Raw genomic sequence first — 15,737 nt, 5'->3', positions numbered from 1 at the left:
TGTAAAAAGGTGAAATTAGATCATTCCATAACTCCATACACAAAAATAAGCTGAAAATGGATTAAAGACCTAAATGTGAGACTGGACACAATAAAACTCCAAGAGGAAAACACAGGTAGAACACTCTGACATAAATCACAGCAACATCTTTTTTGATCCATCTCCCAGAATAATGGAAATAAAGGCAAAAATAAACAAATGAGACCTACTTAAACTCAAAAGTTCTTGCACATGAAAGGAGACAATAAACAAAATAAAAAGACAAGCCACAGATTGGGAGAAAATATTTGCAAATGATGTGACCAATAAGAGATTAGTCTCCAAAATTTACAAACAACTTATGATGCTTAATAGCATTAAAAAAAAAAAAAAATACTCAAAAAAAAAAAAAAAAAGGGCAGAATACCTAAATAGACATTTTTCCAAAGAGGACATACAGATAGCCAATAGTCACATAAAAAGATGTTCAGCATTGCTAAATGCAAATCAAAACTAAATGCTAAATGCAAATGCAAAATGAGATATCACCTCACATGGGTCAGAATGGCCATCATCAAAAAATCCACAAACAACAAATGCTGGAGAGGGTGTGGAGGGAAGGCACCCTCCTGCACTGTTGGTGGGAATGTAAATTGATACAACCACTACGGTGAACAGTACAGAGCTTCCTTAAAAAACTAAAAAGAGAGCTACTATATGACTCTACAATCCTACTCGTGGGCATTATCTGGAGAAAAATATGATCTGAAGAGATATATGCATCCCAATGTTCACTGCAGCACTGTTTACAATATCCAAGACATGGAAGCCATCTAAATGTCTACCAACAGAGGGATGGATAAAGAAGATACTGTATATATATGGAGAAGGAAATGGCAACCCACTCTAGTATTCTTGCCTGGGAAATTACACAGAGGAGCCTGGCAAGCTACAGTCCATGGAGTCACAAAGGGTCAGACACAGCTGAGTGACCAAACAACAGCACATTCAGGAAATGCACCAATCACAAGTTCAGCTGCATAAATGGTCAAGTGGTGAACGTGCCCAGGTCAGCAGGAGAAGGAACAGAACATGAGAGCCACCTCTTCATGCCTCTGCCCTGTCACTACCCACCTCTCTTCCCCAGAGGTAACCATTAACCCAGGTGCTATCATATGACAGGTTGTTTTTAAGGTAAACTTTCGTTTCCTTCAACTCGACATAATTTATTGGGCAACCATAATACGCCTGGTGCTGAGGAGACAGGTAGTGAAAGAGGAATCCTGCTCGTGGAGCTCACACTCTGCTGAGAAAAACAGAGTAATTCAGTCAATCAGTAGTTACAAGCCATCACCGAGCCGAGTGTTACGGGAGCAGAGCAATGAGGCTACGGGAGCTGACATCAGGGCGCCCTGGAAAACAGTCACCGGGCTTCGGGACAAGTTATTTTCTTAAAGAGATACAGTGAGGGAAAAGGGCAAAAATTACAAACGTCATATGGGTCAATAAATGGTTATGTTGTCAGAATGCCAATTAGGGCTTTGTTTTCAGCTGTATAAACATTAGGGCCACTTCATACTTCCCGAAGTTAAGAAGTATATGGGATGTGTGATGCAGAGGGGAATATACTGTCATTGGAGCTGACTCCAAGTTACCAAACTGTGTATGAGGCTCCAGCTGAGAGGAAAGACATGCGAAGTGAGTATACTGAAAACATTGCAAAATAAAATTTCTCTCTACAAGAGAGAAAAAAAAAGATATAGTACATATAAACAATGAAGTTACTCAGCCATTAAAAAGAATGAAATAATGCCATTTGCAGCAACATGTATGGACCCAGAGAATGTCATACTGAGTGAAGCAAGTCAGATAGAGAAGGAGAAATACCATACAACATCCCTTATATGTGGACTCTAGAAAGAAATGATACAGATGAACTTACAAAACAGAAAAAGACTCACAGACTTAGAAAATGAACAGGGTTGCCAGGGGAAGGGATAGTTAGGGACTTTGGGAAGAAGGTCATGTACACATTGCTATATTTAAAACAGATAACCAACAAAGACCTATTGTACAGCACATGGAACGCTGCTCATTTTTATGTGCTAGCCTGGATGGAAGGGGGTTTGGGGGAGAATGGAAACACGTGTGTGTGGCTGAGAGTCCCTCTACTCTTCACCTGAAAATACCGCAACACTGTAAATCAGCTGTGTCTCAGTATGAAATGTTTTTGGTGTTAAAAAATTAAAATTAAAAAAAGAAATCAATCATTCCTTCAAAGTGAAGATACTGTGACTCTCAGAAAAGAGACTCAATAATTCTTTCAAAGTGAAGATACTGTGACTCAGAAAAGAGAGTTTTCAACCCTCAGGGCTGCCTCACAATCCTATCACAGTGCCTTGGTTCTCTCCAGCCTTTTCTCAAGTCCTTGCTTTCCTCAAATGTCTAGCTTGGCCCCCATTACTTAAGTAGCTCATCCCCTGCCAAAGACTAAAATGATTTACATTCTGTTGACTTACATATCTATATCTTTAACCTAGATTTAATTCTTAAACTCTAGACCCACATAATGAAGGGCTCATCAAATATTATTTTGGGGGTATTCGTCAATCACTCCACACAAAACACCTGTAACACAGAAATAATTTTCATTCCATCTCATCTTCCAAATGTGTTCTTCGTTCTGAGTCTTTAACTCAAAGAATGGTATTGCCACCTGACATTCAGTGGCCCCAACCAGCAAATTAAGAATCATTCACAAATCATCCTTCTCTCCTATCTCTATACATCATTAAGCCTCCTAAATTTCTCTCAAATTTTACCTCCTAACTCTCTCTCAAATCTAACTCCTCAGCAGTTCTACAGATCAAGCAATTGTCATCTTGTGCCTGAGTTACCACCATAATCTTCTGACTGGTCTCCTAATACTGTCATTCTTCCAATCTGATCTACATAATCTTATAAACAAGTATGATCACTGCTCCCCCCTTAAAACCCTTCAAAAATCCCCAATGTCCTCAAGACAGTCTAATTCCTTCACATGGCTTACTAGGCTCTGGACCTAGTAAGGATGACCTTTATAATATCATCCTATTCTACCTCAAACTCAAAACACAGCCACACTGAAATTTCTTTCACCTCCACAAACACACAACATTCCTTCATGACCCTGGGTTTGACACACTCTTGCCCTCTGCCTCTTTGCTACCCTGCACGGTTGAATTCTACTGATCCCTCAGGGCACAGCTCACCTTCTCTGCAAATCTGTCCAGGGTGGCCCTGCCCTGTTCTCACACAGTCCTCTATGTTTCTCTGGAGTGCTTATCATACTTTATTGCAATTGCTTGTTTAAATATTTACTTTCCCAGCTAAATGATTAGTTTTACTAAAATCTCAGAAAGAAATGGACAGGGTGTCTTATTCACCGCTCTATCATCAGAGCCTATCAAAGTGGCAGGAACACAGTAGATGATCCCTAAGTATTGAGTGAATGAATGAGCTTCAAAAATACTCTACAGCAGCCCCAGCGAACAGGCACATTGCCCAGACATGCATTAACACAAGGAGTGAGGCAACACATATTCCTTTATTCCTGTAGCTCATCAACTGAAAGAGTGGCATCTTTATATTAATAAACAATGCAACCATATTAGCCTGAATTGAAACAGACTTATATCCAACACACACAACAACTCAGAAGTTCCTTTTCTTTTTCTTTGTTAAGTTGGAATGACTCATTCTTTTCTACCCTTTCATAAAGATAACTCACAAGAAACTCAACATGGGAGAGTGCACAAGTCTTCTGGCAAGAGAGTTAGAATGAGAGGAAAAGTCTTGGCTCTTTAGATAACTCTAGGACATGCTCCCTGTAGATATTATGGACACACACACTCACAGTGCCTCAGAAAATACAGAGCGCAACTAAACAATCAAAAAACAGAAAAGGAGCTCCGAAGGGTAGAGCTTCAAACTGAGCATGGTGTCTGGCCCACAGAAGAGGTAACACCAAACGGGAGGGGACACCAGAGGACAGCCACAGCCAGTGCCAGCTGCAAACACCGAAGGCTGACATCAGCGGAAAGAGAAAATCTATGGAAGTAATTAATACCACTTACTATACACTATCCCAAGCCACACTGAAGTTACCTCATCTCTACTGTCCCAGCATACATGCATGGAAATGGCATTTGAAGGGCAATACGTAGTCTGAAGCTAATAAATATCAAGCAATCCTTAGTCCTGGCAGGACCTACTCATTTCTTTAGACTAAAGTCAAATTGTGTCCTTCAATATCCTCTACCTGAGGTTACCATATGGCTTATTTAAAGATTTAGAGGCAAAACAAATGGTTATATCTTCAGAGGAAAACACTTTTATTGCATTTTTTATTCATTTAGTTTTAATTGAAGGATAATTGCTTTACAATATTGGTTCAATCTCTGCCATACATCAGTATGAATTAGCCATAGGTGCATTTTGCTTTAAATACCAGTCGCAGGTATATTTAGAGCAGGGGAGGATTGGTCCTTCTCAAGAGGTAATTCGACAGCATTACTTTAAAGTGCAAGGGCTGTTTTTCCCCACTGTCTTCTCTAGACAGCTCCATTCCCAATCTCCAACTCAATTTTCCAATGTTTAAAGTAACATGAAGACGCAGTTTTATGCATAATGACTTAGAAGTTTTATCCCTAAGCAAAACTGAAACATGTTGTTTTGGAGGAAGGATCCTGAAGTTCACCTATCATTTTGCCAGTTAGCATCAGAAAGGTTTGCTTTGCAACCGAAGATGGAGAAGCTCTATACAGTCAGCAAAAACAAACCCGGGAGTTGACTGTGGCTCAGATCATGAACTCCTTATTGCAAAATTAAAACTTAAATTGAAGAAAAGTAGGGGAAACCAATAGGCCATTAAGATATGACCTAAGTCAAGTCTCTTATGACTATACAGTGGAAGTGAGAAATAGATTTAAGGGACTAGATCCGATAGACAGAGTGCCTGAAGAACTCTGGACGGAGGTTTGTGACATTGTACTGGAGGAAGTGATAAAAAACTATCCCCCAAAAAAAGAAATGAAAAAAGGCAAAATGGTTGTCTGTGTAAGCATTAAAAATAACTGAGAAAAGAAGAGAAGCTTTTCTTTCTTGATTCCAAGTAAAAAAGGAAAGATATACCCATTTGAATGCAGAGTTCCAAAGAAAAGCAAGGAGAGATAAGAAAGCCTTCCTCAGTGATCAGTGCAAAGAAACAGGGGAAAACAACAGAATGGGAAAGACTAGAGATCTCTTCAAGAAAATCAGAGCTACCAAGGGAACATTTTATGCAAAGATGGGTACAATAAAGGATAGATATGGTAAGGACCTACAAGAGCAGAAGATATTAAAAAGAGGTGGCAAGAATACAAAGAAGAACTAAACAAAACAGATATTAATGACCCAGATAACCATAATGGTGATCACGTCATAATGATCACTCACCATGACCCAGACATCCTGGAGTGCAAAATCAAATGGGCCTTAGGAAGCATCACTACAAACAAAGTTAGTGGAGATGATGGAATTCCAATGGAGCTATTTCAAATCCTAAAAGATGATGCTGTGAAAGTGCTGCGCTCAATATGCCAGCAAATTTGGAAAACTCAACAGTGGCCAAAAGACTGGAAAAGGTCAGTTTTCATTTCAATTGCAAAGAAAAGCAATGCCAAAGAATGTTCAAATTACCACACAATTGCACTCATCTCACATGCTAGCAAAGTAATGCTCAAAATTTTCCAAGCGAGGCTTCAACCATAGGTGAACCATGAACTTCCAAATGTTCAAGGTGGGTTTAGAAAAGGCAGAGGAACCAGAGATCAAATTGCCAACATCCACTGGATCATCGAAAAAGTAAGAAATTTCAGAAAAAAATCTACTCTGCTTCATTGACTACACTAAAGCCTTTGACTGTGTGGATCACAACAAACTATGAAAAATTTTTAAAGAGATGCAATACCAGACCACCTTACCTGTCTCCTGAGAAACCTGTATGCAGGTCAAGAAGCAACACTTAGAACCAGATGTGAAATAACAGACTGGTTCCAAACTGGGAAAGGAGGAGGTCAAGGCTTTATACTGTCACTCTGCTGATTTAATTTATATGCAGAGTACATGATGTGAAATGCTGAACTGGATGAAGCACAAGCTGGAATCAAGAACCTGGGAGAAATATCAATAACCTCAGATATGCAGATGTCACCACCCTTATGGCAGAAAGTAAAGAGGAACTACACAGCCTCTTGATGAGGGTGAAAGAGGAGAGTGAAAAAGCTGGCTTAAAGTTCAACATTCAGAAAACTAAGATCGTGGCATCAGGTCCCATCACTTCATGGCAAATAGATTGGGAAATAATGAAAACAGTGACAGACTTTACTTTTTTGGGCTCCAAAATCACTGCAAATGCTGACTGCAGCCATGATATTAAAAGATGCTTGCTCCTTGGAAGAAAAGCTATGACAAATCTATACAGCATATTAAAAAGCAGAGATATTACTTCGCTGACAAAGGTCCATTGGTCAACACTGTGGTTTTCCAGTGGTCACGTATAGATGTGAGATTTGGATTATAAAGAAGGCTGAACACTGAAGAACTGATGCTTTTGAACTGTGGTGTTGGAGAAGACTCTTGAGCGTCCTTTGGATTGCAAGGAGATCAAATCCAGTCAATCCTAAAGGAAATCAGTTCTGAATATTCATTGGAAGGACTGATGCTGAAGCTAAAGTCTTTGGCCACCCGATGCAAAGATCTGACTCATTAGAAAAGACCCCGATGCTGAGAAATATTGAAAGCAGGAGGAGAAGGGGATGACAGAGGATAAGAGGGTTGGATGGCATCACTGACTCAATGGACATGAGTTTGAGCAAGCTCTGGGAGATGGTCAAGGACAGGGAATCCTGGCATGCTGCAGTCCATGGGGTTGCAAAGAGTCAGACACGACTGAGCAACTTAGAAGCTCAGAGAGGCTTGAGGATACAAGCACATTGTGAGAGGGGGCACTGATGAAACTACATTTGACGATCAGAACTTTAATCCCCTTCTGCCACTAGACTCTTTGAATGATTAACAACCAGTTTTATATTCCCCAGACACAAGACTGGAGAATGTCTTCACTGGCAAGGCTAAACACACACACACAGACACACACACACACACACATACACCGAAGATCTATAGCTATACACGTGGGCATCACACATGATAAAGCTGAATTTCCACCTGAATACTGAACCCTGAGGCTCACACAGGTCTCATCTGCATTTTTGTGATTTAATCTTCAGAATGAATCCACATCAAGAATAACTGACACCCCAGGAAAGTCTCTAATATAAAAGAGCCTAAAACAAGTAAAAGAAATAAAAGGAATGTAGAAAACAAAAATGCAGAGAACTTCAAAACTAAGAATTAAAATTCTCAGAGTAATAAGAAGATACTATAAATCATGAAATATAAATTTGATGCATTTTTTAAATGTCAAAACTTTTTAGAAATTTTTTAAGTGATAAAAAAATATGTAATTTAAAAACTTAAGATAACCCTACTGTATAGCACAGGGAACTGTGCTCAATGTTATGTGGCAGCGTGGATGAAAGGGGAGCTGGGGGGAGAGTGGACACATGTCTATGTATGGTTGAGTCCCTCTGCTGTCTACCTGAAATTATCACAACATTGTTAATCGGCTATACTCCAACATAAAATGAGAAGTTTTAAAAAATTAAGATAAAATCAGGTAAATTTTCCAGAACACAGAATAAGACAAGATGGGATAAAAAAGGGGATATCTAAGAATATTTCTCATTCCAGGAGGTCCATTCTGATTAATAGCTGTACCAGAAAAATTAAACAAAACCAGATTGACTTTCAGGATCAGAAGAGCCCACAAGACAACCAGCACAACAAAAAACAAAAATCCACTCATTTTCGAATTTTCAAACATTAGATGATCAAAGATAACAAAATCCTAAAAGCTTCCAGGAGTAAATACAAACAGATCTATATAAGAAAACAGAAATTAGAATGTAATTATACTTTATCTACAACACATTCTCAGGAATCTATTGAAGAAAGTGTTTTAACAAAAGTGGAGAGTCAAAAAAAAAAAAAAAGAGAGAGCGAAACATGGGTCCAAAGAATCAGGATTCTATATTTAATCCAAGAGAAAGATGAAGGAAATACCTAGAACTCCTAGAAGACAGATGAAGGGAATTTCTAGAATAATAATAAAAGGAAGTTGCAGTTAAATAGAAGGTCTAGACAGTAATAAAGCAAGATCAGGGAGATAAGAAAATGGCTTTAGGAGAGAGAGTTTCAAAGTATAATAAAATTTAAAAAATAATAAGAGTAATAATAAACAACAAATAGATTACCAGTTGAGTGTGACTAAATTTAAAAGGTATATTTGAGAGTTTGTATATGATTTAAAAGAAGTAAAAAAAAAAAAAAAAAAAAAAAAAAAACTGGAAACATGAGGCAATTATTAACCGTAAGGAAAACAGAAAATTGCACAAGAAAGAAAATATAATTTTAGGACACCATGTGGTTCAAGTTTGAAGAGCATGTTCATAACATAATAGTATAAACACTGAAAACTGAGTTAACAAAAAATGGCCATATGACTACATTGGGAGGGAGAGAGAGACAAGATGGATATACTGATGGCCAAGTGGGGGTCATCAGAGAACCATGTAGGTTCCTCATCCTATAGGTCTGAAGTCAATAGGTAACATACAAAACTGAAAAATTGGGAAATACTAGTAGAAGCAGGTTATTTAAGAAAATGAAAGTAATCAGCAGAATATACAAGTAAAAGTTAAAAATTATCGATTCTGAGGAGTAGAAAACAGGAATAGAAAGGGTGGGGTGGACAAGGGATTCTATTTTTCATATGAAACTTATAGTATAATATTTGAGCTGTAAAATTATATACGGCTTCCCTGTGACTCAGCAATAAAGAACCCATCTGCCAATACAGGAGACATGGGTTCGATTCCTGGGTCGGGAAGATCCCCTGGAAAAAGAAATGGCAACCCACTCCAGTATTCTTGCCTAGAGAATATCATGGACGGAGGAGCCTGGCAGGCTACAGTCCATGGGGTTGCAGGGTCGGACACATCTTACTGACTAAACAACAACAACAAAATTACATATGTTGGCATAAAGCACAATTTAAAGCATAGTAGAATATAAGTAAAATAATGTGCAATGTCTGGCCCATTAAAAAAATAAATACACACATACTAGAAGCTTTTAAATGCATATAACTATTATTAGTAACTATCTCCAAGTGGTGAGGTTACAGAAGTTTTGTCATTTTCTTCTATTTCTATAAAGATCTGTATTGCTATTTTAACAAAAAGTAAACTTTTGCAAAATATCTTAAAATATTTGCTTACCTTAGCTGATTTTTCAAAACGTAAGCCTCCATCCAGCTCAAAAAGAACTGTCATGTTGTAGCCAGTCTGGTTTCCATGTCCATGAGGCCACCAAGTTTCTACAATAACAGCCTTTAAAAAAATAATATTAAGTTCGTCTAAGTAATCTGTGGCATATTTTCAGCAAAATAATACAGTAATTCAGAGCATCACAGCAACTTCTCATAGTCAAGCACAGAGCTATTATCACTCTCCCTTCCTGTTTCACGTCAAATTATACCAGTCCATAGATAACATTTAAAAAACTTGACATGCTAGGAGTTTAGCATGGATTAATATAGATCAAAAGGGAAAAAGAACAAAATAACATGGGCATTCAGAAAAACAATTCTTCCCATTCCAACACTCAGTTCAGTCGCTCAGTTGTATCCAACTCTTTGTGACCCCATGAACCACAGCACGCCAGGCCTCCCTGTCCATCGCCAACTCCCGGAGTCCACCCAAACCCATGTCCATTGAGTTGGTGATGCCATCCAACCATCTCATCCTCATTCCAACACTCGGTTGACATTTATTCTATATTCTTAACATTTAGAATTGGACTTTGAGGTGAACTCTTCTTTCAAGCCCAGAACTAGAAAAGTGTTTTGAGTTCTTACTTTATCTGAACAGTTACTGAATGCTGATTTGCTCCATCCTTTTCAGCTCACAATTGTCAATTGGAAGAAAAAGGAAAGGAAAAAGAGAAAGTAAAATCCAGTCCACTTCTACTCATGAAAGATTATACGTTGAGATTTAGAATTCTGTATTCAGAATAAGCACCAATATTCAAAATAGTTTACCAGTATCAAAAACAATCACAGCATTCAAATATGATGCTTAGGATGCATTTTGGGTTTAAGATACTGCAAATACTGCAGAAAAACTAAACTATAACACACCTGACTTCTTGAGAGGAGAGGATTCCAAATTAATCACATAACCTCCATTTTCTTAATCTTAAAATTGGAAGAAATCATTCCTTAGCTAGCACACACAAAAAATATATAACGGGTTAAAAGTAAAGGAGAAAATGGAAAAGGTACATTTTTCCCTAATATTCAGTTCCTTTTTTCTAAGCATTTCTTTTGAACAATACTGCTTTCTATCTCGTAGCCTCTCAGAAAGTGCCGACACTCACCTTGTCGATTTTCACAAAGAGCGTAACAGTCCTTTCCCCATGTTGAAGTCCAATGCTGTTTGTCTGCTGTATGTTTAATTCAGGGATGGCTACAATCACTTCACCAGAAACCAGCTTTGAACTGACAACATCAAAAGAAGACTTTATTTTAAGATTCCACGTCTTCATATAGCTATCTAAGGTGTAAAGAGAAAAAGAAAAAATATATATATTATGCAGAATTCATTGAAAAAAGACCAAAGCAGCTTCTAAACTCTAAGTGCTCCACAAATGCAATCATGATCAAGAGTTCAGTGAAAACTGTTTTAATGTTTAATCCTTCATTCTAAAGAAGAATAACCAAAGTTATATTTTGGTATATACTTCTACTCAAAACTGTTATAATCGTAAGTCACAAAAACTTTATAAACGGGGCATAAATAGAAAATTACAAGTGAAAAGATAGTATAAATCTTTCAAGATTGATAAACTCTTGCTTGTTCCTTTTTATAAAGTAAAAAATACTAAGGGTTTTTAAGCCATATAATAAGTTATAAACTTAGTTGCATTAGAATTAATCAGATGTGCAAAAAATAAAGATGTATTCTAATTGTAGATTATTAATCCAAGAAATAGAACCATGTATTTTGCTATGTGATAGGACTTAAATAGTGACCAGTAAACAAACATGGCCCTGCACCTATGAGCTAAGAGAATAATGGGATATGGATAAGTACGAAAGTGTAATACAAGAACAGGAGAACTAAAAGGTTATTCAGAAAAGTATTCATATTCCCTTTACCACATTTTAATCATTTTTAAATGGAAGCACATACTCCAATCTGATCCAAAGCTATTTATTTTCTAAGATATCCCTAAATCTCTGACACCTGCCTCACCCTTAGCTCCTAATCATATTGCCTCTGACTTCCCTGTGTGTGTACTAAGTTACATCAGTCATGTCTGACTCTGTGCAACCCTATGGACTGTAGCCCACCAGGCTCCTCTGTCCATGGGATTCTCCAGACAAGAATACTGGAGTGGGTTGTCATGCCCTTCTCCAGGGGATCTTCCCAACCCAGGGATTGAATCCACCTCTCTTACACCTCCTGCACTGGCAGGCAGGTTCTCTACCACTAGTGCCCCCTGGGAAGCCCTTACTATCTCTAATTTCAAGAAATAACAATATTTACCAAGAACACACTATGACCTAGGCATTGCATTATGCCCCCAACATGTATTAACTTATTTAAGCATCACACCATTGCTATAAGGTAAATTCCACTATTATCATGTTATAAATGAGAAACCTAATTCAGAGAAGTTAAGTAACTTGCCCAAGGTCACACAGCTAGTAAGTAGCATAACTTGGATGTGAACCAAGACAGTCTAAAACTAGAGACTGTACACTTAACCTTTAAATGCGGCCACTCTCAGCCAAATAATTTCACCCAAACCGTATCTTAGTGGTGTTCAGGATTTTTATAGTGGGGAGAGGGTTTTATTATATAGGAGAACATGATGGCAAGCTATGCCAGACATCAAATATGTCCTCTGGCTGAGTCTTTGACCAAAACAGCACAGATTTGCAAAACTGTTGAAGTATGTTCACAGATCACCTAGCCTACTTTCTGATGTGTTTGATTTCTCTAGACCACAGGCTGCCAAACTACGGCCTATGGGCCAAACCTGGACTACCTCCTGTTTCTACAGATAAAATTCCATTGGAACGCAGCTGCTATGGGTTGAATCGTATCACTTCTCCCACCCAAACTCTATGTGTTGAAGCTCTAACCCCTAATGTGATTCTCTCCAGAGACAGGGTATTTCAGGAGGTAATTACGTTAAATGAGTTCATGAGGGTAGGGCGTCCTATTCTGATAGGAAGGTAGCCTTACAAGAGGAGAAAGAGTAATTTCTCTCTCTCCCTCTCTCCTTCTCCTTCCCCGCCTCCCCCGTTTCGTGTCTCCCACCCGCTTCCCTTTTTGTGTCTCTCTCCCACCACCTCTCTCTCCGCCCCCCACGCCTTTCTCTCTCCATGCCTCCCTCTCCCCCATGTCCTTCCCTCCCTGAGGCTCTCCCTCCATGCCTGTCTCCCACTCTCTCCATCTCCCTCTCCGCCCCTGTCTCTCCCTCCATCTCCCCCCTTCTCTCTCCACCCCCCACCACCACATGAGGACATAACTAGGAGGTGTACCATCTACAAGCCAGGGAGCAGTCTCTCACCACAAACCAAACTGGCCAGGACCTTCATCTTCGACTTTCCAGCTTCCAGAACCGTGAGAAATCAATTCCTGAGGCTGAAGCTGCCCAGTCTTCAGTACCTCGTTCCAGCAGCCCACACAGCACCCATGCTGACTGCTCACACACTGCTCTCAGGTGCCTTCAGGCCACAAAGGCAGGGTTGAATAACTGCAACAAAGCCCATACGAACCTAAACGCTAAAATATTCACTGCCTGACCCTTTACAGAAAACCATGCTCCTCTCTATCCTAAAATATATCCCCCCAAAATGCCATTCTAATCTTTCTTTAACATGTGTAATGACAAAAACCCCCACCTCCCTTTTTTCAGGCCTTGGCTAGTAGTGAGGCACAAGCTGGAATCAAGATTGCTGGGAGAAATACCAATAATCTCAGATACGCAGATGACACCACCCTTATGGCAGAAAGTAAAAAAGAACTAAAGGGTCTCTTGATGAAAGTGAAAGAGGAAAGTGAAAAAGCTGGCTTAAAACTCAGCATTCAAAAAACTAAGATCATGGCATCCAGTCCCATCACTTCATGGCAGATAGATGGGGAAACAATGGAAACAGTGAGAGACTTTACTTTTTTGGGCTCCAAAATCACTGCAGATGGTGACTGCAGCCATGAAATTACCACCTACAGGTTTCAGTTCTGCCCTCTAGGCCCCTCCTACCAACCAATAACCACTAAGATCAAGCAGGCTCTTCAGCTGTTTCCTATCACTTCTTCAACAGAGAATCTGCTGCTTGTAACTGCCTCCAGCTGTAACAGTAACTCGCAAAGGTTACTGGCAAAACTGCCCAATGTCTACTGCTTCTAACACAGAAAGTTCTAAAATAAACCGTCACACGTCTGGAGCTCATCCCATTATTCTCCTTGAGTGCCACGGAATTAAAAAACTAAGGCTGAGAAACGAAAAAGCCAACATGAAGAGTTACAAGACTATCGTCATTACCAAGCCCTACACCAACGCATTTTACTCTCTCATCTTCCAAATGGAGTACAACCCTTCCCTCCAGAAGTCATGGAAACTTTCAGTAATTTAGGTTCACAAAGCACATTTAAACAATAATTTTCTGTCATTATCCGGTCTCTTCTTTTCACTGGCTGATTTTATAATATATAATCTTACATCTAGTTAGGGAATGCTCCCTCTTATAAATCAAGACCCATTTCTAGAACACAGCTTCCTAGCATCTCTCTTGTAACTAACAAATTATCTTTCCCTAAAGAATACCTATCACCCCCAGCTTTCCTGAAGCAGAATGCAAGATCATTTCAAAACTGGACAAAGTACTAGATGGCATAAAGAAGAAAGGTTAGTAAATAATTCAAAATCCCCTCCCAGGTCTCCTTCTCAGTTACATCAAGTTTTGCATCCTTCCTCACCTTGGCTGATCAAGCCCAGGCCCAAACAGGACAGGAACGCATCATCAGAGCAGGGTGGAGAAGAAGCCAATGTGCTCTCTCTCTACAACCGAAGTGTTCCCTGGCCTTCAGCCTCAGCAGTGTCCTAGCTGATCTTCTGTTCCCCGCAGAAGACACGCAGTTTACAGTTTGCTCCATACAAACTCAACCAGGCAGGCGACCCGGGACACGGCAGAGAACTCGGTTCTGGCCATTGAATCATTCTCAAATTCTTCGAAGGCTGATTCAGTGTGAGGTTTCTAAAGACAACGAACCAACCAAATCAGTATGAGTCTGACTTGAACTGGAATTTGCAGAAAGGGAGACCAGCCACAGAGCCAGATTAATGTGTGCTGCTGCTTCATGCACGCAATCTTCAGGACAACTCCAACGTGTGCAGTTGTGGCCAATACACTAGCCTTTGAAACTGTTTATGGGACCTCCCTGATGGTCCAGTGGTTAAGAACCCGACTTGCAATGCAGAGAATGTGGGTTCAATCCCTGGTTGGGGAAATAAAATCTCACATGCCACGGGGCAACTAAGCCTGTGAGCTGCAACTACTGAACCTCTGTGCTCCGGAGCCCAAGTACCACAACTCGAGAGGCCACAACAAAGATCCCCCATGCCGCAACTAAGACCAATGCAGCCAAATAAATGTAACTCTCTCTATATATATTTCAAAGTCTAAGATGTGCCAGCTCCTTTTACACTCCCATGTAGTACACTTTTTTGTCAAGATGTGGTCAGGAAAAAAAAAGCTTTACTGGGTTGTCTAAGAGAAGAAAAAAGAAAAGAAGTCATGGAAGGATAAAAATAGGAAGATGGCTGAATTACCTTAATTCAAACATACAGAAGAGCCTAGTGAGGGACAGTCCGTGCGTCGCAAAGAACCGGACGTGACTGAGCATCTGAGCCCACACAGAAACGCGTCTGAAACCACCAGAAAGACGCTCTCAGAACTACACCGTAAGCCTTGCTTTAACTGACTGTAATTAAGCCTCAAGTATCAATACCTTCATTTAATCATGTATCTAGCTTCAGAAAACCTGAGTTCTTCCACACATATGCCCCCACTAGGTTATAATGAGTGCTGTAATTTACATGGGGAGAGAACCTGTGAAATGTTAGAGGCAGAGGGAACAGGGTGATCTCCGAGTCACTGTGCAGACGGGGTACTCGAGGCCTTGACTGCAGACTTAGCCCAAAGCTCCTGAGCCAGCGGACAGGACAAGGGCCCAGGCTTCCTGACCCCAGTGCTCTACATCTTGCATGCCTCTCCCACAGAGGTGCCTATCAAAGAGAAGCACCCTAGCATGCAAACACGGAATGAAGCTGAACAGTGAGGAAGAACAAAAGCAAATGTGCTTTTTGCCCTTCAGAGTCCTAAGTTCTAATAGTAAATATGTGACATGTGAAAAAAAAGCACTTCAAGGGTGTACAATAGAATGTTAGCCTCTTAATATGAGAGTCTTTGTAAAAAAAAAGAAAGAAAGAAAGAAAGAAAAAAACACTGAAATCTACAAACATAAACAATGTGTCTGATC

The 15,737-nt window shown here is 39.7% G+C and overlaps 1 protein-coding gene across 1 annotated transcript in view; it reads right to left on the bottom strand.

Moving 5' to 3' along the window:
* Positions 1–15,737, bottom strand: part of MANBA (mannosidase beta) — a 124,432-nt gene that overhangs the window by 83,656 nt on the left and 25,039 nt on the right. Inside the window, exons 6-7 of the mRNA XM_065907161.1 lie at positions 10,561–10,736; positions 9,402–9,512 (exon numbers count right to left, since the gene is read on the bottom strand). Coding sequence (XP_065763233.1) covers positions 9,402–9,512; positions 10,561–10,736 — 287 coding nt within the window. The remainder of the gene's footprint in view (positions 1–9,401; positions 9,513–10,560; positions 10,737–15,737) is intronic.

This window comes from Muntiacus reevesi, chromosome 16, assembly GCF_963930625.1.
Source record: "Muntiacus reevesi chromosome 16, mMunRee1.1, whole genome shotgun sequence".
Classification (NCBI taxonomy): domain Eukaryota; kingdom Metazoa; phylum Chordata; class Mammalia; order Artiodactyla; family Cervidae; genus Muntiacus; species Muntiacus reevesi.
Note: the sequence above shows the minus strand (reverse complement) of the source record. Positions and strands in the feature narration are given on the sequence as shown.